This window comes from Tinamus guttatus, unplaced genomic scaffold (genome assembly GCF_059628265.1).
Source record: "Tinamus guttatus ecotype Peru unplaced genomic scaffold, ASM5962826v1 Tinamus_guttatus_pri_ptg000084l, whole genome shotgun sequence".
Lineage (NCBI taxonomy): Eukaryota > Metazoa > Chordata > Aves > Tinamiformes > Tinamidae > Tinamus > Tinamus guttatus.
Genome location: NW_028288618.1, coordinates 175,280 through 197,368, shown reverse-complemented (window position 1 = coordinate 197,368; position 22,089 = coordinate 175,280). Strand labels below are relative to the sequence as shown.

The 22,089-nt window shown below is 63.4% G+C and overlaps 1 protein-coding gene across 12 annotated transcripts; it reads right to left on the bottom strand.

The window, feature by feature from the left end:
- Window positions 1-1,633: 1,633 nt before the first annotated feature.
- On the bottom strand, window positions 1,634-16,882 carry LOC104564770 (tropomyosin beta chain). 12 transcript variants are annotated; one of them, XM_088520269.1, is made up of 9 exons: window positions 16,715-16,882; window positions 15,695-15,820; window positions 8,658-8,791; window positions 7,349-7,466; window positions 7,142-7,212; window positions 6,827-6,902; window positions 6,106-6,168; window positions 5,039-5,108; window positions 1,634-1,938 (listed from the first exon to the last, which is right to left on the bottom strand). In XM_088520269.1, exons 1-9 carry the CDS (start codon window positions 16,826-16,828, stop codon window positions 1,856-1,858), a joined length of 855 nt encoding a protein of 284 aa, XP_088376395.1. In that variant the 5' UTR covers window positions 16,829-16,882; the 3' UTR covers window positions 1,634-1,855. The 12 variants fall into 12 exon arrangements, with proteins under 12 accessions (XP_088376395.1, XP_088376402.1, XP_088376404.1 ...); XM_088520276.1 differs by lacking the exon at window positions 6,827-6,902 and adding an exon at window positions 6,292-6,367; XM_088520271.1 differs by lacking the exon at window positions 1,634-1,938 and adding an exon at window positions 3,223-3,314.
- Window positions 16,883-22,089: the final 5,207 nt, after the last annotated feature.

Genomic DNA, 22,089 nt, shown 5'->3' with positions numbered 1-22,089 from the left:
TTCGCTCTGGCTGCATCTGCCCATGTGGAGCTGGGATGCTGCAGCAGAACGGAGCGCCTTAGTTGGGGGGATATATGTGAACCAGGAGGCTGGAGTGGCCAGTGGGGACACGGGGCCTCACGGAAGGGTCTTGGCCGCGGCGTGACGGGTGCCCCAAGGCCCTGCAGCAGCATCGGACACACCCTGATAGGCACTGGCGATCGGTTGTCTGCAGTGCGGGCACTGCTTGCTGCCCCGGGTGCCCTGAGCGCTTTGGTGCCCTTGTCCCCTTGCAGCCAAACGAGGCGCTTTAGCCAGGCAGATTCAGGGCTTGGCACCAAGTCACTGGGTGCTGTGGGGGACTGCGAGATGCCCGTAGGGTACCCCGTCGCCCCTGGCCCCGTGTCCCTCTAGCACGGCTTGTGCACTGGGGGGGCCCTGGCTTTCCTGGCAGAGGACACCCCTCTCCATGTTGTCGCCAGTGCCCTGAGCACCACTACTTCCCTTTCAGGGTGGCCCGGGGCGGGAGGCTGCGGTGTGGGCAGATCATCCACCCTGGGGAGGAGAACAGAGATGAGGCAGCGCGCCCGAGCCCCCGGCATGAGGAGAGGCAGCGATAAGGTCCTCAGAGCCACGAGCCGCAGCGCTGGGCCTGGCGGAGCGCCGGAGGCCGGCAGCACCTGGCAGGAAGGAGGTGCGAACTCACCCTCCTTTCCTGAGCTACGTGTGGGGCAGCAAGCAGAGCAGAGCAGATAACAGGATTGATCCCTGTTGGCTGCTCATCGGGTGACAGCCTGGCTCGTTAAGGGGTCAGAGTGGCTTGTGTTTCCTGGCAGCGGGAGGCTCTGCTATTGGAGGGATATCCGCCCGTTGGCGTGGGACTGCAGGGCTCGGTGCGAGCCGCGGAGAGACCCCAACCAGGGCCAGAACTGGATCATGACTCTCGGGTCTCTCCAAGGGAGCCCTCTCCCTTTTTGGTGTCAGCAAGGGAGGAGGCACATCCCACTCTTCTTCGCTTTGTCCAAAGGAAAAAGGAACAAACCAGGAGGGAATTTCCTGAGCGCCTCAGGAATTGAGTGCCTATTGTAGTAGTATCTGCTGGTTTAGATTAGACCGCTGTCCCTGAGGAGGTGTTTGGTGCCTGCTAATAGGAAGTACAGCTCGTACACAGAGTAAGCGGCTGGCCTGGAGGAGACACTGATAAGCAATAGTGTGTGCACGTGTGTGGACACAGATTTGGGTATGTGCTGAGGCTGTTTTTAGCATGAATCGCATTAACACACTCCATGGAATGGAGGGGAATGCTTGCAAGGCCTCCCCAGTGCCACACAGGTAACGTGCTGGTTATGGTAGGGGACATGCTAGTGACATGTTGCTATCCACGCACACCTGGTTGGGGGCGGTCAGTTTGGGCTTTTGAGTTTCTTCCTGTGGGGCTGTGCATCACTCACATGCCAAGGAAGAGCTGGAGAAGGGGGGAAGCAGCCCAAACTGTGCGTTATCACTCCCAGCCCTCTGTGGCCAAAGAGGACAACCTTACACTGCCTCCCGTCGCATAGCAAGGCCAGAGCTGTGGGCGTGAACAAGGCAGGGGGACCCCCTCCACATCTTCTAGTGTCCATATGCACCCAAGAGGACACAGCACTCTCATCCGTCTTGTCAAACTGCTTTAATATTTGGACATGAAGACAGGACAGAGCCATTCCGGCTGTGCACAGACAAGATCCCCTCAAGCTACAGTGTAAGACTGCAGGGTTTCCCTTCTCAATGGATGTGTGGATTTGGCCAAGACGCAGTTCAGCTGATGACGTCCAGAGTGTGCCAGTGGGGTGCACGTGTGGGGTAGGGAAGAGGGATGGGGGCTCCCCAAGGCAGCTCAGAGGTTGTTCAGTTCCAACAAGGTCTGGTCCAGGACCTGGTGGATGCCAACGTTTTCCTCTTTGGCACTGGCCAGATTCTCTGTGAACACAAGGACATGGCCACACACAGGCAGCCACACGCACGCGGACACAGAGCCACGCACGCAGCACCAAGCACAGACACACACACACACAAATGGACATGTCAGTGTGGAAACAGCGTCCAAAGGAGCAGGGCCTCCCTCGGAGCCGAGCCTGCGCAAGCAGCCTCGGTGCCGGAAGGGATGAGCGCAGTCGCTCCAGGACCTGCCAGGGTGGCCAGGCCACCTGTGCCAGTCTCTGAGGACAACTGGTTCCTGCTCTCCAAACCCTGCTCTTCTGCTTCTCCCCTCCTCCCATCACATCCCATGGCCTGGGCATGCTCACCGGCTGGCCAGGCGACACAGCCTTGTGGCTCCCGATTTCCACAGAACATCCTACCCCAGGTTCCTGCTGGCTGGCTATGGGTGTGTGCGTGAGCCCCTGGCCAGCGAAAGAGGAGAACCAGCGTCTGTTCCAAAGGCCAGCGATGCTCCAAGAGAACAGGAGTGAGACAGCAGCCCATGAGGATGGGCAGAGGGACAGCACAGAGAAAGAGCAGAACTGATGAGGCTGCAGGAACAAGCTCCACCGGACAGAGCCTCCCCTGGCTCTCACTTCCCAGCTGCATCCTCCTCTTTTGAGAGATGGGGATGGGATGCAGGGCTCTCCTGGCCAGGTCCTGCACTGCTGCTCCAGCCCTATCTCCCAGCGTTCCCAGCCGGGCTCTGCCCCCCACTGCCCTGTCCCCTTCCCAGGACCTAGCCAGTGGGGCACTGCCTGGGCCCCAGCTCTACCTCAGCCCTCCCAGCAGGGAATTCCTGTTCCGAGGGGACCGTTTGAGATGACCAGAGCAATGAGGAAGACACTAGCTGCCTTAGAGGTCCCCATGCCCCTGGGAGCAGCAGGGGAAGGCAGCAATGCACAAGCAATGCATGTCTCTCCCGAGTGGGGCCAAGCTGACGCCAGGAGGAAGCCACCATGGCATGGGTGTCCCAGGACATCGTGAAAACCCTCCCTCCTCTCCCTGGGAAAACCAATCAGCTACAGAGGGGCTCTCCAGCCCCCCTGAGCAGGGCGGTCATCCCTGGGTGGGTGGTCGAGGCCGGGCTATCCCTGCTCCATGCACCACTGGGCTGCAGCGGGGAGCGGGCAGGACTCGCAGCCCTGAGGCAGCCTGGCCGGAACAGGCCAGGGGAGCAGCCAGGGCCTGGGAGCGACCCTGTGGGGCTGGGGGCCAGGGAGCGGAGAGCGCGGCAGCCCCGCGAGCCACGTGGTGGGAGCAGGCGTGGGCTGGGGCCGGGGAGCTTTGCGCAGCTCAGTTGTTAAGTTCAGTAAGGATGACCCGCAGTTCGTTAGTGAGAACACGGTTTTTCTCAGCCTCCTGCCTTGAGCGCTCTAGAGAAAATGAAGACGTCAGCGCAGCAGAGGGAAAGAGAGAGAGAAAGGAGAGTTAGCAAAAAGAGACAGTTCCCCCCGGTGAGACCTTGGTGGAGACCCTGCAGCGGCCGTGACCCAGTGGGAGTGGGGCTGAGCTGGGGCCGGCAGGGAGACAGCAGGCCCCAGGGCAGGGATGGGACCATAGGTCCGTCTGGTTGGGGAAGAGGTGGTGGGTCAGGGTACAATGCCAAGGAGGGAGGCAGGGGAGTCACTGAAGCCCCCTTTATGACCAGGAATCGCCCTTTTGACAGGGAAGGGTGATGTGAGAGAGATGCCAGGGCTTGGAAGGAGGCAGAAGATGAGTTGTGGCCGAGAGCCGGGGGAGGTGGCAGGGCCAAGGGCACAAAGGGCCCTGTCGCGCTAGGCCTCATGGCGTGGGAGCCATGAGGGGCTCCAGCTGAGGCAGCCCCAGCACTGGGGCGGCCGCGGGCTGCCATCAGCCACATCCTGTGCCCGGCTGCCGGCACCCGCGAGACACAGGCAGGAAATGAGGGGTGAGAGTGGGAAACCAGAGCAGCATGAAGAAACCAAAGGAGAAACCAAGGAGAGAAAATGCTTTATTGAGACCTACTCAGTAACCCAGAGGGACAGGACAGAAAAGAAAAAAAAGTCATGAAATGCAAACTGAACAGCGATATGCAAAGGACAGATGGGAGGCAGAGGGAAGCGGGAGTGGGGGCTGCCTGCCTGCCTGGGGAAGGGCTGCCCGCATGGCCTGATGCCCCCTCTGTCCCTCGGGGCCAGACCCCCCACCGGCTCCCCAAGGAGGACGGTGCTGGAGCAAAGGGGTTCTCCAGCCCAGGCCGGGCCCATTCCCTCCCCACAGCTGGGCAGCGCCGGGACATGGGTGCAGCCATGGGGAGTCCTCCGCAGCTGCCGACACCCCTCATCTCCCTGTGTGCCACGGGCAGCGTTGGCACCTCAGGAAAGCCAGCCCTGCCCAAACCTGCGCCGCCCAGGCATGTGGGCGCCCAGGCGGCCTGTGACCGCTCCCTATCCCCACACAGACCCCTTAGTAGCTAGTCCTTCATCTCCTGCCAGAGAGGGACAGTGCGGGACCGCCCCAAGGGGTCCCAAAGGAGCGGTGCAGAGCAGGAGCAGGAGCAGAGGAGGCGCGTGGGGCAGGAGGAGGCGGGGGGCAGGCAGGGCGGGCGAGCAGGGACGGGGGTGGTGGGCAGGGGGTGGCGCGGTGCTGGCGGCCGGCGGGGGCTCAGAGGGAGGTGATGTCGTTAAGCGCATTGTCCAGCTCCTCGCTGATGGCTTTGTACTTCATCTTCTGCGCATACACCTCGTCTGCAGGTGGGGGGCGGGTGGGGGGCGGTGGAGTAGTGCGGGGGAGAGAGAGCGGCGGTGAGGCGGGAGCGGGCAAGTGTGGCGCCGAGCACGGTGAGGGCGCGAGGGGAGGGGACACGACCCTCCTGCCGACCCGCAGCATCCTGGGGCCGGCGGGGCAGGGGCCGTGGTCCCCAGCAGCTCTTCATCCCCATGGCATCCCCATCCTGGAACCCATGACTGCCCAATGCCCTGGGCCACCCATTGCAGCCGCCCCAGCCATGCCCTGTCCTGCCCCAGCCAGGGGCACATGCCAGCACTGGCCAGGCCATTGCTGGGCATCCCCAGCCTTCCCCGGCTGCCTGTGCTCCCCACAAGACAGGGAGGTGGGGCAGGCAAAGGAATTTTACCTTCTAAATCATCGATGGTTTTCTCCAGCTTCGCCACAGACCGCTCAGCAAACTCTGCTCGGGTCTCTGCCTGCAGGAGCACAGGGGAGACAGGGTGAGTTGCAGATCCACAGGACACAACGGAGGTGTCTTCAAGCAGCATGGACTGCCCTGGACCCCAAACCTGCCCCTCCTGCATCTCATTCCATGAGCTCACACCTGTGTTCATTGGTGGAGCTGGTGAGCACATGGATTTGCCTCCATAGCGGGGTTCAATATTTATTTTGACTCTGTTTTGCGTTATTGGAGGTGTGTTGGCAATGCCCCCATGAAAGGCTCCTGTGCAGCCCACAATAGTCAGGCCACGATGCTGCCTTGTCATTACACTGCGCCCAGGAAGGGCAGCATCTTTAGTGCCCTCCTTGGCAGAGGCACCTGGGCAAAGCACCTTCTTATGGGACATCCTGTTCATCTCAATGTATTGGAAGAGAAGAACCCATCAGAGACCACACGCTTCACCACTCGTGTGCAACCAAGGCTGCACGGATCACTGCTAACCCAGTGTGGCTTGAAGTACAAGTGTGCAGGGCATGAGCTGCAGCCAGCAAATGTACCTCAAGCAGCACACCAGGGACGCTTCCTCGGAGGGCTGCAAGAGGGATTTATGCAGTGCAGCGACAGTGAGGGAAAACAAGAAGGAACCTCTCAGTCGAAGGTCAGGCTGCGCTAATGCTCTGCCTGGCCCAGAGCCCTTCTTCCCAGTCTTTGTGGTAACCTCCAAGTCTTCTTTCAATATAAATCAACCATTGATAAATTAATCTTGTGTCTTTTTTTTTTTTTACCAAAGGCTGAGCTGGCACTGTAGGAGCTGAGGTGAGTGGTGCCGCAGGAGCAGAGCATGGCACAGGGCTGGGGGATAGTGGGATGGGAAAATGTGTCCCAGTGGGGCTGTGCCTGGGGATCTTCCCCAGGGATATAAGTGTTGGCCCCCAAGAGGGTACAGAGAGACATTCCGAGGGCAGAGAGACCCTATTGGAGCATCCCAGAGTCAAGCACAGGGCATCCTGCCTGCCAGCATCTCTCCTTACCTCCTTCAGTTTTTCCCCTAGAAGCTTGATTTCCTCCTCGTACTTGTCCTCCTTGGTGGAATACTGCAGAGAGAGAGGGCACCTGTGAGCCATGCGGCATGGCTGCGGTTGCAAGTCACCCCGGCCCTCCACCAGGCCCCCCACACAGCTGGCCCCTCTCCCAGCCCCAGCTCAGCCAGCTCCTACCTTGTCAGCTTGGGCCTCCAGGGACTTCAAGTTGTTGGTGACAATTTTCAGCTCTTCCTCTAGGTCACCACATTTACTACATCCCAAGCAGGGGCCATCAGGTGAGGGAGTGGGGAGAGGGGCAGGCGAAGGACAGAGAGGAGCCAACAGAGCAGGTGCGGGGAAGGAGGAAAGAAAGAGAGAGAACAAGTTGAGAGAGGAGAAGAAAACAGCAAACGCAGGTGGAAGAGGAGCAGAGGCACCGTGGCAGCGAGCGGCGGCTGCTGGGACGCATCCGTTCCTCACAGCTCCTTGGAAGCGGGGACAGCATGGGGAGCATCCCTTCTCCCGCCATGCCTTGCACCAGCGTGCCCAGCCTGTCCTGTCCACGGGGCCACAGCTCCGACATGTGCTGCCCGCAGGGCGAGGGGGAGGAAAGGTGAGGCTGTGGCCAAGGCAGCGGTGTGGAGAGGAGAGAGGCAGCTTGGATGGTTCGAGAGACAGAGATGGAGAGAGAGGGGCTGCCGCGCGGCTCCCCGCTTCCCTGCTGCAGTACCTCTTCCTCTGCGGCCATGAGGGATTTGAGGGTCTGGTCCATGGTCCGCAGCTCTTCTTCCAACTGTCTCACTCGGCTGGGGGTGGGAAGATGGGGCACCCCGGGGCGGGGCAAGCAGAGAACAGGGTCAAACATGCTCCGGGCAGGCCCACTCCCCTGCCGACGCCTGTGATCGCCCTGGGGGCCTCCCCTGGCCGAACCTTGCCAGCAGCGCTGCCGGGGAAGGGACATCCCTGCACGCGCATGGCTCACGCCTGCGGCTCGGGCAAAGGCTGCCGGCGTCGGGAGCGACGCGCCGCGCGCGCTGCAACTCACCTCTCTGCAACCTCTGCCCGCTCCTCCGAGCGCTCCAGCTCTCCCTCAAGGACAACCAGCTTGCGGGCGACCTGTGGGCAGCAGCAAAAGGTTGGTCCTGCTGGGAGGCAGGCAGCACCCCGGTGAGGGGGTGGTCATGGGGATGCCAGGGCCTGTGAGTGGTGGCAGCGCACGGGGTAGAGGACGTGTGAGGGAGGTGTCACTCACCTCCTCATATTTGCGGTCGGCCTCCTCGGCTATGTGCTTTGCCTCCTTCAGCTGCATTTCCTGGAGCTCCATCTTCTCCTCGTCTTTCATGGCCCTGTTTTCGATGACCTTCATGCCTCTGAGGAAAGCCCAAGATAGAAGATGTTACCGCTGTGTCCGGTAGGCCGTGACCTGGCTCCTGTGATGGGGAGCCCTTCTCTGGCTCTGGAGATGAGGGGCATGGCCCAGGGACACCGGTACTTGTTGGACATCCTGTACATCAGAGTCGTGCTGGAGTGCTCCTGCACACAATTAAAGAAACCAGACTGCAAATCTGCCCCGAGGCCGCCCTGGGGCCACCTACCAGAGCGAGGAGCTGTAGCGTGGGGCTGGGCACAATCTCTGCAGAAGCAGCCTGGCAGCCCAGCAGCCTTGAGGAAACTCTAGGAAACTTCCCGTGGCAAAGCCATTTCTTTCAGGGATGAAGCTCAGAACCAGAAAGCAACGCAGCCTGTGGTGATCTCAGTGCCAGAGGGACATTGTGGATGGGCATCAGGGCCATCCTGCACTTCCCAGATCAACCGACACAGAATTCTTTCCTCCACTGACTCAGTGCCTGCTATCATTGAGGAAACATGTCACACCAGGAACACAATGACATTTCTGGCACTGGAAGCTCCTGGGCAGTGGCTGCTAGTCCCATAAAATCTAAGTGCCCTCCATCTGCACAGCCTTTCCTTGGGAGGTGTGACTGCCGCGCGGAGCTACACCATCGCCACCGGAGTATGGGGAAATGGCCTCCATAAGCAAGTTTCTGAACAAGGCTGTTTCCCTGCCGCTGCTACTGACAGCCAACCTCAACTCCTGGGTGCCAGGAGCTCTCCTGAGCACAGGGGTCTGCTGTGGGACAGAAAACATATTCTGAGCATCCTCTGGCTTTAGCTACTGCCTGATATTCATATGACCACCAGACCATTTTGCAGAATTCAAGAGTGCTCTGGAAATTTCAAAGAACACACTTATCTGGGGACTTTGCTGTGCTCTGACCTCACTCTCTCCCTTTGAGGTCTGCAGGAGGGCTGACACAATCTCCTCAGGGTCATGTAAGAAAACCTCTCTGCAGCCTCTTCTGCCGTGTGTGGGAACCTGAAGCTCAGCCCTTTCAGCCCAGGGCTGCCAGGCTCCTGGCAGCGCTCGTGGGCAGGGGATGGGCAGTGCCCTGTTGGACCCAAATCCCCGAAGCCCCCAAACCACCACTGTGAAGCCAAGGGTGACAGGGTCTGTCCACCATCCAGGGCCCCCTACTCATCGCTCCCTCCCCACATCGCACCTCTCGCTCTCATCAGCCGCCTTCTCGGCTTCCTCCAGCTTCTGCAGGGCGGTGGCCAGGCGCTCCTGGGCTCGGTCCAGCTCCTCCTCCACCAGCTGGATGCGGCGGTTCAGAGAAGCCACTTCGGCCTCGGCCTGGCGGAGAAGAAGCACTGCCATCACCCCTTGCCACAGCAGGGAACGGCTGCAAGACACTGGCACTGTCCAAGCTGCACGGCACCGACCCATGGCAGCCACAACAGCAGCTACCGCGCGCACCAAGACACCCCATCACAGCTGCTGTCCGGGTCATTTGGTGCCCAGCAGCACCGGGAGAGCCCTGGGAAGACACTCCCACCCAGCCACCCACCCTGCCCTGATTTCCAACCCCTCTGAGCTCTCCTCGTGCTCTAACGAGTTCCAGAGGCTAATTACAGGTTGCACATACATATATACATAGAAAACATTTTTCTTCAATTACTTCTGTTTTTTGCTGTCACGCAGGCTCCTTTACTCTATGCTGCAAGAGCTCCTGACCCATGATCACACCAGTGCTTGCCCTGCACCCGTCTGGACCCAGCAGTTTGTCCAAGGATACCCAGCTGATAGTGCTGTGTTCAAGGCGCTTTTCCAAGGATAACAGGATTTTTCTCCATCTTGTCTTTCGTCTCTAGCACCTCCTTGCGTACTGCTCCATCCTGAACACGCAGCCCAAGCACAAGTCCCTGCTTGCTGCATGTCCCAGCCATCGGCAGCCCCGCTCGATGCTCCCAGACCCTCCATCACTCCCCGGGGCACCCGACAGAGGGAAGAGGCGCCTTCCCTGGTCGGCCGGCCGGAGCGGCCGTGCTGTCATGGGGATGGTATTTGGGGTTTGCAGAGCAGTGAGTAAAGAAGCAGGAATGCCCTGCACAGATTCGCTCCTGAAAAGGCCATCGAAGCCACTTGTGGATTTCCTGTTTATGGAGGCGGCAGCAGAGCAAGTCCAGAGGCTCCCGGTGGGACACCCTCCCCGGCCCACGCCAAGGGACAGCCCAAGCCCCGTGCAGCCCCACGGAGCCTCCCGGCAGCTGAGGCCCCGTGACTTACAGCGCGGCAGTGGCAGCGACGGAGCCCGTGGCCCGCACAGGCTGGCGGGCGGCCAATTGGGGCCCACGGCACCGGGGCCCCGTGCGTTCCCAGGCTCCATGGGCCAGCGAGCCGGCACCCATGAGCCTGGGCCTGGCCCCACACCAGCCCCTCCATGCCTGCCCCCGCACTCTCCCATTCGGGAAGGCTTCCTGCTCCCGCCGTGGTCACAAACTGCTGCCTCGGCAGCTCCCGGCAGCTCCTGGCAGCGTGAAAAGCCCGGAGCGGGGGATGGACGGTGACGCGGCGACACCGCAGGGAGCGGCCCTGCACCCCGGGACACAAGGAGACCCGTGCCAACCCAGAGGATAATTATCCTGGTTTTCCACAGGCCGGGACTGGCCTGGCCAGCTACAGCTCCCGAGCCTGCCGGCTCTGCTGTCCCCATCCGGCTGCAGCTGCAACATCCTGCATGCAGAGGGGCCAAGGGGCAGCAGCGCAGGCACCCAAGAAGCAGGGAGCTGCTTTCACTACTGTGCTTGCCCTGTGCCGCCTACGGGGATGCCAGCCGGGCTGCCCCTGCTCCCGCACACAGCCGCACGAGCGCCTGGCCCCGGGATCTGGCACGTGGTCCCTTCCCGCTCTCAGGAAACCGGCAGCCGCCCCAAGCGCTGCCTGGGATGCGGCCAGCGCACGAATGCAGCGTGCAGCAGCTCAGGTTCCCGGCGGGCCCGCGGCAGTCCGGGCGGGAGGCAGACGGGTAGCCAGACCCACGGTGAGGCCGGCAAGTAGCCAGGACAGCCACCCCACCCGGCACATCCTCTCTGTTGCTCCCCAACAGAGTGGTCCCCATGGGTGCCACCGAGTGGGGAGCTTGGGCCGGAGCCCGCTGAGGCGCTGCCCTGCTGCCTTACAGTGAGCAGATTATTATTATTAATTATTGCTATTTTTCCCTTGGGAAGTGGCCCCAAAGCGGGGCAGAGCCCTGCCCGGCTGGACGCTGAGGAACATGAGCTCTCTGGCAGCGCCGGGCGGCCGGGGAACGCGATCTGCGCCTGCAGGAAGGGGCCGTTTCCTCTGCACGCAGCCCCGGTGACAAGAGCCCGGGCACCGCACCCAGCTCTGCTGCCCTCGATATCGGGAGGATGTCAAAGGAGCGGGGAAGGCATCGGAAAAAAAAACAAAACGGAAAGAAAAAAATACCCACAGAGCCAGGGAACAAGTTGGAGCCGGGAAATGCCGCCCCGCTGCCCCTGTGTGGAAAGCTCGGCCCCTGGCCGGGCTTCGGGGCAGCAGAGGGAGGTTTTGCAGCACTGGAAGCTCTTGGCTGGACACCTGCGTCACGGAGCCCACGGGAAGCCAGGCAAGGGCCCAGGCACAGGATTCTTAGCAGCGCGTGCCGCTGGCTGCTGGGGCATAGCCATCCTTTCCCAGGATCTGTCTGCTCCCAAGGGAGCAGGGCGGCGGGCTGGCCTCCGTCCCGGGCCTGGGCTCTTGTCTTCCGGCCTGGCCTCCCTCCTCCCTGGGGAGAGGCACCGGGGGACCCAGCGGGAGCACCCGACACAGCAGCCCGTGCAGCGCCCACCCTTGCACCCGCGAGACCGCAACATGGCCAGGATGCTGCCTGGACACCCCGCAACAGCCAGGTCTCCTGCAAGCTGCCGGAGCACGTGGCAAAAGGCACCCTCAACTTTCAGACTGGTCTCATCCCAACAGCCCAGCTCCCAGTGCCAGGACCAGTTGCCAGAGCAGCAGCAGCCCCGGGACAGGCTCCCCTTGCAGGCAGGGCCAGCTGGCCCTGCAGGGCAGCAGCATCAATCCGAAGAGGGGCCATCGCCCGCCTCTTGCCGCGGCCGCCGCGTCCCCAGCAGCACCGGAAACGCGGCTGGGGAGGCCCCGGCTCTGCCCTGCCCTGGCAGGAGGAGATGCCCCTTGCCGGCACCGTTGCCCGCGGTGGGGAGGGATGCCCAGCAGCCCGGGGCAGCCCGGGGCAGCCAAGCGCTGCCGTGACGCCCAGGGGAGCGCTCTGGAGCGCGCCCAGGGATGCCATGCGCCCTGGGGCCAGCTGCGGCGGGGCAGCCCCGGAAGGGAGCGGCGGTGGCTGTCTGCGCCGATAGCGGGATAGCGGGATGACATCCGCGCCAAGCCTTGCACCACGGCAGCGATGCCCGCGGGGTCCCACAGCTGGGTCTGACTCCTCACGGGGAGCCTTCACAGCCCCCGGGCGCTCCCAGAGGTGGCCAGCCTGGGACCCCCGCCCCAGCCCCGGCCGGGCCTTACCCGCTCGCGGGCCTGCCGCTCGGCATCGGCCTCACGCTGCAGGTGCGCGGCGCGCTCCTCGGCCTCTTCGGCCACCTGCTGCAGGCTCTGGATCTTCTTCTTCACAGCGTCGATGGAGCTGATGCCGGCCATGGCCCCGTGGTGGCGGCGGGGGAGCGCAGGGGAGGCCGCGCTGCGGAGCCCTTTGTGGGATCCGCGCTGGCTCGGGCAGGAAGCGCTCAGGCAGCGGCCGCTCCCGCCGCCCGCCCTGCCTCCATCCCTTCCTGCTCCTCCTCCTCCTCCTCCTCCTCCTCCCGCTGCTGCTGCTGCCACCGACCGACCGGACCTGGGCCTGCCACGCTGCCCTGCGCAGGGCAGGCGGGGATCCCTCACATGTGGTATAGCGGCCCCCAGCAGGGTGAATTGTGTCCCCTGGCAGGGTGCCTGACGGTGCCCATCCTGAGCAGGGTGCGCAGTGCCCTGGCACAGGGTGCATGGAGCCCCTCGGGGTGCCCCTCTGGGCAAGGTGCAAGCTCCCCCCACCCGCCAGACAGGGTTCACAGGACACACCGCACAGGGCACAAGGGGACCCCGGCAAGACCCACCGTGCCCCACATCGGGGTGCCCGGTCCCATCCACACGGAAGGAGCCCGAGTGGGACTTCTCCTGGGAGAGAGGAGCCTGGGGAGCCTGAGGGGCCACGGCTGCTGCAAGAGCCATGAGTCCTCAGGGCTGTTCCAGCACTGGACAGGGCTGGGGGACGCCCGGCCTGTTGCCTGCAGGAACCATGGGGTGACTGAGCGAGTGCCGTGGGGCAGAGGCAGCCCCAAGGGGCCGGAGGCCCGACTCTGCTCCCAGTGGCCATGCTGGGCAGCCCCTCGCCCCCTGAGGGTGCCCCCTGCAGCACCTGGGGGCTCTGTCCAGCTCCTAGCCCTCCATCCCGGCCAGAGCATGTGCCTGGCCAGAGCTGAGAGCTGATCCGTCGGGAGGAGCCGGCGCTGGCGTCACTCAATCCCCTGCTAAGGAGCTCTGACAGCTCCTGGGCACCCGGGGGCCACACTTCACACCTGCCTCCGGGAACACGCATTCCCGGGCTGCGCCAGCAGCTGCCACACGCTCGGATCAAGCAGGGAAGCAGTGGCCAAGGGCTGGCTCTGCTGGGCACCACCATTCCCAGCCTGGGAACTCTGCGGATGCTTTGGTGCCCACTGCACTCTCCTATTGCCCCAGCACAGCAGCCCGTGGGCCTGCACAGCACCCGGACACCGGAGGGGCCATGGGACTGGGGCTGGGCGCCCTGGGTGCCCATGGCCTGGCGGCCGCCGGGTGCCTCCAGTGCCTCTGGCGCTGGCCCCACCCCGGGATGCAGTCACTTCCCAGCAGAGCCCCGTTCCCTCCCACCAGCTCGGGGAATCACCAAATAAGAGCAAAGTCGCAGCCTGGGAGAGCGCCGGGGTGGGAACTCGGGTGAAGCCTTCGGGATTACGGCCTGGGAATGCCGGAGCTTGGAGTTTGCATTTCCTCGGGCGCTCACTGCACCCCACGGGCATAGCAGTCCCATGCAGGGCATTGGTGCCGGGCTGCTGGGCAGAGACCTCAGCAGCTGTGCCGCTGTGTCTGCGGTGAGCCTGCCCCACACCAACTGCAGCCTGTGCCAGAGCCCCTGCAAGAGTTGCCACAGATTGTCCCCCGCTCTGAGGCACAAGGACATGGTGGCTCTGCGGGATCTCCCCCTGCATCCTGCCTCCAAACAGGAGCGGGCTGCTGTTCCCCGAAGCTGCACCCTCATCTCTGTGCTGCAAACCGGCACCCACCGTGCAGCCACGTCAGCACCGCCAGCACCGGGGTGGCATCGGCGCCAGCGCAGCATCGGTGCCACCCATGAGCTCAGCGGTGCCAGGCACAGGCCACTGCCAGCTCCTTCCGAGAGCAGCACGGGGAGATTTACACTTTTAAGGCATTTGTTGACGCTTTTCCCAAGAGTGGGAAGTATCCCATAAGTGATATGCTCTGACCCGGTCCAGGGCTGGAGGCGCTCCATGTTCGCAAACACAGGCTGCCCAAGGCTGAAGCGCACCTGCACTCACTCCTGGCCTTAGTAAGGCTGATAACAGCCCTGTTCCTTGCTGTGTCCCCATGCTGGAGGAGGAGGTAACACAAGCCCCGACACTTAGCACTGTCAGCACATTCAGCTGCCTTGGTGGCTCCGGTGTCCAAGACATGGGGCATCCCGTCAGGCGTCAACACCTCCCGCGGGGCTCTGCTTTGCGATCGCTCCCTGCTCAGCACTGGGCAACCCAGGACGGTGCCACACAGCCCGTCACTACCTGCTGGCTCCGCTCTGCGCCCCTTGTCCCCACAGCCAATGCTGCAGTGGGGCGCATGCCCCTGCCACCCTGCGCCAGGGCACCCCATGCTGCGCTCGCCTAGACCAGTCTGACCCTGTGTAGACACCGCAGCCGCGCTGTCCCCACTGTGCCAAGCCAGCAGGTTTGGGTATCACATTAAATTTGGGCAGGCCAACAAGCCAAGACGCAGCTTTCCCAGGACAAACCTCTGCAAACGTCCCCCTCGAGCCTCAGCCTGGCAGGACTCAGGCGTTGGTGCAGGGCTGTGCGCCTCAGGGGTGTCCCTGTCCCCCGGATAAGGGCACAGGGAGCCGGAGCGGAGCTCACACGGAGGCATCGGTTCAACCCTGCGCCCAAGGAGAGCCCCACTGGCCATGGGCACCTCCTAACCCCAGGGGCACCCTGCCCCCGGCTCCTTCTCTGCACCTTTTGAAGCCCCAGAGGGGCTGGTGGGCCCAGGCCCTCCCGCTGCTCGTCCTTGTCTGCTCTCCCCTGCCCTTGGCAGCTGCCTCAGAGATTTGACGCATCTCCCCCATTTAGCTCCCTAAACCATCCGGGATTGAATTTTTTGTTCTCAATCCTAAAAAGCCTGGCCAGGCCCCTGCTGGCCACATGCCAGACGGCTCCCCTTTAGCTTCTCCTCCAGTTTCCAGGGTTGGTTTTCATCAGAGAAGGACTGGCTATCAAAAGGAGGATTTATTTATAGGGTGTCAAATACCCAGTGTGGCAGCACGGTCGTTACAGCCTGCCCGGCCCGCGAGGGCGCACACAGCTGTTCTGCCCTTCACCCTCGGCTGCCACCAGCCAAGTTCAACACCTTCCTCACATCTCCCCGGCGGGATCCGTTTCTCAGGAGAAACACCAGCCACAACACTAAATAAAACCGGTCCCGGACGTGTCCTTCACAGGGTGCCAGGCTGCCCACCGGACCCACCAGGAGCGCCCTGCATCCTTCCCTGCGGTCAGCGCGCTGTCACTGCAGTGGCTGGCCATGGGCAAGAGGTGCTTCTCCTCTCTGCTCCTCTTAGCTTTCCTACATAGCCCACCAAGTGTGTTCCTACGGCGGCACCAGAGCTGTGTGCCGGGGGACAGTGACGCAGCTGGGTCCTTGTCCCCACCGGGGCGCAGGGCTGAGCCAGGCAGGCGGCAGCTCCGCTCTACCCACCGCGCTCCGGAAAAGCCAGCGGCTGCCCCTGCACACGCCCGGCCCCGGGATGCTCCCGGCCCTGCATGCGCCGCTGCTCAGCCCGGCTCAGGGTCAGTGTCCGAGGAATGGGATCCCGCCAGTCTTCCCCACAGATGCTTTCCATATAAGGCTCCCCTCTTCCTTTGCCCACCCCCAGTCTGGCGCGCGTCGGGAGGGGTTGCTGAAGAGCCTACGTACGTCTGTAGCTTTCTTCTCCGCCTGCTCCAGCTTCTCCTGCGCCTCCTTGACGGACTCAGAATACTTCTCCACCTCATCCTCCGTGCCCTTCAGCTTCTTCTGCAGGCCCTGCTGTTCCTCCTCCAGCTGGGGAAGGGAAGGGAGCACAGAGATCAGGGTGAGGGCATGCAGGGCCGGAGGGCTCCAGCGCGCTGGCAGTGCCCATGGGGCTTGGGGAGATGGCCACCTTCATCCCGACGTGGCCCTGACAGGGGGCGTGGGAAGGGAGCACAAGGACATGCTCACTCTGTCAGCTTTGGGCTGCAGGTCCTTGGAGAGCACCAGGGTTCAGTATCCCTGAGCCTGAAGGGGGAAAGGAGGTGGCGGCCTCCTCCCTGTGCTGGAGACTGTTTAGGTCCCACCTTTGGGACACAGCTCCAGAGGCCACTGAGATCTCCCTGTCTATGCACGTGGGATGGCAGCACGTTGTCTCCATGAGAAAGGGACGAGGAGGTGGCAGGTGGGGTGCTGAGGTGTCCCCCTGAGGCATGGCCTGCGTCTCAGGCTGACCAAGGTGAGTGGTGGGTCAGTACGATGGGGGTGCAGGTCCCCAGGGCTGGGCACTGAGTGGGATGGGGTTCCCACAGCTACACACCTCATGTTGTGAGGTCCCCAGGTTTGGACACTTTAGGGTCCCCAGGGCTGGCAACCCTCTTGGGTGAGAGAACCGGGGGTGGGCACCCTTAGGGCAGTGCCTTCCAGGTGGGACATTCAGTGGGCTGAGGTCCTCAGGGTTGGACACCAGGAGCAGTAAGGTCCCCAGGGCTGGACACAGGGAGAGGTGAGGTCCCCAGGGCTGGGCGCCCATGAGGGTGACATGCTCCCCAGGGCTGGGCACCCATCAAGGTGAGGTCCCCAGGGCTGGGCGCCCACTGGGGTGATTTCCCAGTGCTGCGCACCCCACATGGCGATGTCCCCGGGGGTAGTCACTCTCAAGGCACGGTGCCCTGGCCGCACTGCGGGGAGGGTGACGGGGCCCACCTGCTTGCAGCGGTCCTCCGCCTGCTTCTTGTCGGCCTCCGCCTGCTCAGCGCGGTCGATGGCGTTCTCCTTGTCCAGCTTCAGCATCTGCATCTTCTTCTTGATGGCCTCCATGGCGGCGGCGGGCGCGGGGCGCGGAGCGGCGGCAGCGGCAGGAGCGGCGGGAGCGGCGGGGGCACCGGCTCTGCGCCCCCCGGCCCGCCGCGCCGCCTAAGAGCCGGGGAGGGGCCGCTCCGCCGGGGCCGCCCCCGCGCCTCCCCCGCCGCCCGCCAGCACCTTTTAGGGACAGGCTCGACACGGGCCGGGGGGGCCGCCGGCCGCGCCGCCGCCCCGCGCCCGGGCTGCGGGGCCCCGCGGGGGGCTCGGGCCGCCGACCGCGCGGCGGCTCCGCGCTGGGGACGCGCCGGTGGCGCTGCCATCGGCACCGCGTGCACCGCGATGGGGACGTGTCCTGCTCGGGGCACCCTGGTGGCACTGGCTAAGGACACCCTGGTGGCCCTGGTTAAGGACACCTCCGTGGCGGGCACCCTGGTGGCACTCATTAAGGACAGCTCGGTGGCACTGACTAAAGACACCCTGGTGACACTGGTTAAGGACACCTCAGTGGCACTGGGTGGTAGGCACCCTGGTGGCACTCATTAGGGAGAGCTCAGTGGCACTGGCTAAAGACACCCTGGTGGCATTGGTTAAGGACACCTTGGTGGCACTGGCTAAGGACACTCTAATGGCACTCGTTAAGGACACCTCAGTGACACTGCGCAGTGGGCACGCTGGTGACGCTGCTTAAGGACACCTCAGTGGCACTGTGCTAGGAGCATCCTGGTGACGCTGGTTAAAGGCATCCTGGTGGCACTGTGCTCAGGACACGCCACGGCACTGCAGTGGACACATCCCTGTAGCACCCCACCAGGGGCACCCTGATGACACTGAGCTACACACTGCCTGTGGCACCACACTGGGGACACCCTGGGGGCACCACGCTTGGAGCAATTGGGGCATCCCGGTAACTCTGGGTTAAGAGCGCCTTGTCACACTGCACTGGGCACACCCCAGTGTCACTGCGCTGGGGCACACCCACAGGCTCTGATTGACTTGGGGACACCCACAGGCTCGCACAGTGCTTGCAGGCACCCATCCACAGGCTGTGATGCACTGGGGAACACCCACAGGCTGGCACTGCACCCCAGGGACACCCACAGGGGGTGTCTGTGCTCAGGAGCACCCACAGGCTGTGATAGAGCTTGGAGACACCCTAAGGACTGCTACAGAGCTTGGAGGGAAATAAACAGGGACAAGTGATGGAGCTCTGTCGCGTTGCAGCACCATGGGGCAGGAAGGCACCGTTTGGGATGGGCTCCCCAGCGTAGTGCCAAAATCTCTCCTGAGTTTCACCGTCGTGGCGTGGCTGCTTGTGCCCGGGACCTATAGACAGGCACACACTGCGTGGGACGCCGTTGGCCCCGCCACGTCCCAGCTGCCCTGCGCAACCCGCTGCTTTCTGCTCTAAATAAACCAAATTCATCCGGGCAAAAAAATGCAAACCCTTTGGATCCGGGATCCTCTAAAAATAACCCGGCTTTAATAATGCTCGTAAATGTTCCTGGCGCATTCCCAGCTGCAGGGGTGGGCTCCCAAGCGGGGGGCCTGCAGGAGCCGCTGGAGCAAAGCCTCATGCCCAAAGCCCAAAGTCCGAAGCCCGAAGCTGGGCCAGGCTGCTGACGAGGCCGGGCTGAGCCCAGAGCAGGCACCGGCAGCAGCTCTTGCAGGAGCCAGGGAGCAAGCTCAGCCCCTGTTTGCAGGGAGGCGCAGCAGCAACGCGGGCAGTGGCCGCTCGCTGCTCCCTCCCCAGGGCTGAGCGGCTGCTGGAGATATTGGGAAAAAAGGGAAGAGGAGGCACCACTGGAGGCTGGCGTGCAGCTATTAATACTGATGAATTAGGCACATATTTGTGCAAGGAGACTCAGTGACTGCCAGAACAAAATGTCCAAGGGGAGGAGCCACCGTCTCCGGGCGCTCTCGGACCGGGATAGATGGCTTTTCAAAGATGCTTTAGCCCAGAACAAGTTAATGGGCTCGGCCCCTGGAGGAATCATGCTGATCCAGGCAGCAGGATCAGCCAGGCAGGATGCCAGGAGGGTCCCACAATGCTTCGCCACGTCCCCCGCATATTACACTCCTGCCATCCGGTTAGGTGCTGTGTGCTCTGGCCTCAGCACCTCAGCACTCAGAGATGGACAGAGAAGGATCGTGGGGCTGGGATCCATGTTGCCCAGGCGCCCCTCCATGTCCAGCTGCCCTCTGAGGGGGAGCCGGTTCAGGGTTCCCACCTTATCCCATCTCTGAGGGACGTCTGAGATGGAAGGTCCTGGCCCTCTGGGCTCCCTTTGCTCGGGCTGGAGGAGAAAAGGCACCTCCTGGCCAAGGTCACCCCAGTGTGAAGGCGACGTTGTCGCAAGCCAACGCAGCAGCAGCCGCAGCAGCCTGCGTGCTCAACTGGCTGCAGAGCAGCCTTGGTGCCCTTCAGGGGACACAGACTCGGCCGCAGGAGCCCAGAGCCTGCGTCCACAGCCGTTTCCATGGCTGGGGATGCACTGTGGGGATGTGGTGCCTGCCACCCCGCTCGTGGCGCCCAGTGGGTTTGTCCCGCTGGCAGCGCTCCTGGGGGACGCGCCGGTACCTGCTGGTGGCCTGGTGCAGGGTCAGGCCAGTGCAGATTGTCAGGGGACAGCTGGGAGGGCTGGGATTCCTGCAGGAGCCACAAATCCCCCTTGGAGCCAGGCCACGGTGGTGCAGACCGGGGGGGCTCAGCCGCGGCCACCCTGCCACGTGGACCGGAGCAGCGCGGGCCTCTCTGGGAGATCTGCAGCAGGGGCAAACGGCCCTCACCTGCTGCCCGGCTCCGTGGGCCATGCCAGCGTGGGGTGATACGACGCAAAGGTGCAAAGGGCTTGCAGAGTTGTGACACCCAGCACTCGCAGTCACCCCCAGGGTTGGCCAGGCCCGCTAGAGCGGGGAGCAGGAAGGTAGATATTCCCCCTGCTGGGGTCCCTCCCCAGCAAGATGCCCCAGGCTTTAGGCAGCTTTCGCACATTTCTGTACGTCTTCTGGTGCACAAAGCGCTGCCAAGACTTGAGCTTTCCCAGTGCTGGCCATGGCCGCCCTCGTGCCTCTCCAGAGCTGCTGAGGCCTTCCATGCTCGCGTCACTTGTGGCTCGTGGGCACTCCAGCCTTGTGGAGGCTCTAGGGACAACCTCCAGGGGCAACAGGACCATGGGGCTGGATCTGCCCACGAGGCCGAGCAGGGCCAGTGATGCCTGCGCGTGATGACCTGGGGGGGGACACACACGTCCCGTCCATCCATCCGTCCTGGCGGGGCTGGCGCTCCCCGAGTCCTGCTGAGTGACGGGGCGGGAACAGGTGGGGAAGGGGCCTCGCGCGAGCAGCTGCCACCCGCTCAGGTCGGCCCCGGGGGGCTATTTCGGGGCGTGAGCTCAGCCCCGGCGGCCTGCAGGGCTCAGGCTGCATTCCTGGCACCACCATGTGCCGCTTCCCCTCTGGTGCTCGTGGGGATGCGCCTGGCTGCCCCAGGGAGCTGCAGGGCTCTGGGTGCTCCCTGAGGCGTGTTGGGCGCCGTGGACACCCCCTCTGTGGGTGACAAGGCCGGCACCCAGCGTGTTCCCTGCGCCGCACGGGGCGCCCAGCCCCGTGGGTATTTTCGTCTCACAGCAGGGGCTGGGCGGGAGGCCAGGCCGGGCGCACAAGGCCCCGGGCGTGCTGGGGAGCCCAGCGGGGCCCAAATCCCCCAGCAACAGCAGTGCCCCCTCCCCACGGCAGCACCTGCGGGGCGGCCGCGCGGCTGCTGCAGGGGGCCGGGTGCTGGACGTGCCTCGAATACTTTCCGTGCTGCCTAAGCACCCGCTCGGCGCTCCCCGCCCCCAGGAGCGCTGCTAACCGGCCTGCGCGTGGGGCCGACCCCGCTACCGCAAGGAGCAGTCACTGCGGTGAGCTGGGGCTCGTGGAGCCTCTCGCTCCGTGTTCGGCTCCTGCGCTGTGGTGCTGCCACGTCCTGTTGCATTTTTCTCCCTCGTGCAGGGCTGGGCTGAACCTGCAGCCTGTGCAGGGAAAGGGCCCAGGTGGCAAATCTCCCCCTAGGGGCAGTCACCGCCTCCGTGTGCCCTCACCGGAGCTCTGGAGGGAAAGCCAGGGCCCCAGGCCTTTTGAGGAAATTCTTCTGGGTGCATCGCTTCCTTTTAGGATTTTCATTTATACCCACAACTCAACCACCACCAGCTGCACCTCCTTGTCCCTGAAGCAGTTGGGCTCCGGGTCTCCTTGCCTGAGTGTGCTGGCCCATGTACCCTCTCTCACTGTGTCAACAGGAGCACACACACATACGGACCAGGAAAGCGGGAAAAACTCTTTTATTGATTATCATCTCAAACCAAGGAGACATCCCCATTCCCCCCACTCCAGAGCATTGGTGGGGAGCTAGTTTCCTTGACTCTTTAATATGGGAAGCTTAAAGTATCAAAATAGTGAGAGAAGCCTCAGCGAGTGCAAAGGGAGGGGGTGGAAAACTGGCATCCCGGAGCCAAGGAGGGGCGGGGAGCCAGGCTCCGGACCAGGGCGCCCCGTTGGGAACTGGAGCGCAGGCACCAGGGTGGCTCTGCTGCCCTGACGGGGGCAGTTAGGGGGGAGGATATGAGCAGGGCAATAAATGAACTTGGAAAGCTGCAACCTCGTTACTAGAGAGATTGAAAGTTACAAAAATACCAAAGATCTTGGGAAATGATGCAGGCACTTGGGAACGAGGAAGAGGGCAGAGCCGGCGGGGGCTTGCAGGGAGGTAAGGCCCCGCGGGAAGGCGACGACGTGGCAGAGAGCAGCGCGAGGGGCTCGGCCGGCGCACACCAGAGTGCAGGCACGAGGGCTCCCAGCTCGGCCATTCCGAGGAGAGGCTCGGGCTGAAGGCGACACTTGTGGGGCACTTGGGGCCTCCTCGGAAAGCTGCGGGGGCTGCGGCAGGCAGGCAGCGTAGCCAGGGCTAAGGCATCAAAGGTGAAAGGTGGGTCTGTGCGAGGGTTGAGCAAGACAACGCGTGGAGCTGCTCCGACCCCTGTGTGCACAAGGAGGGAAGGCACCAGCCTCCCCCCGTCCCACGCGGAGCGGGGAGAGAAGAAAAGAGCTGGGAAGAGAATGACAAGGCACATGGGAAGGCCCCGTGGAGCTTGGGCATCGGAGCTGGAGTACACAGAGCCCGTGTGTGGCCCAGGGCCCTCTAGCCCCTGCACCCCAGGGCACAGCACAGGCCAGGGCCAGTCCACACGAGGCCCCGCTGCAGCCAGCGCTGCGGCCGCGCTGCGCGTGGGGCGAGT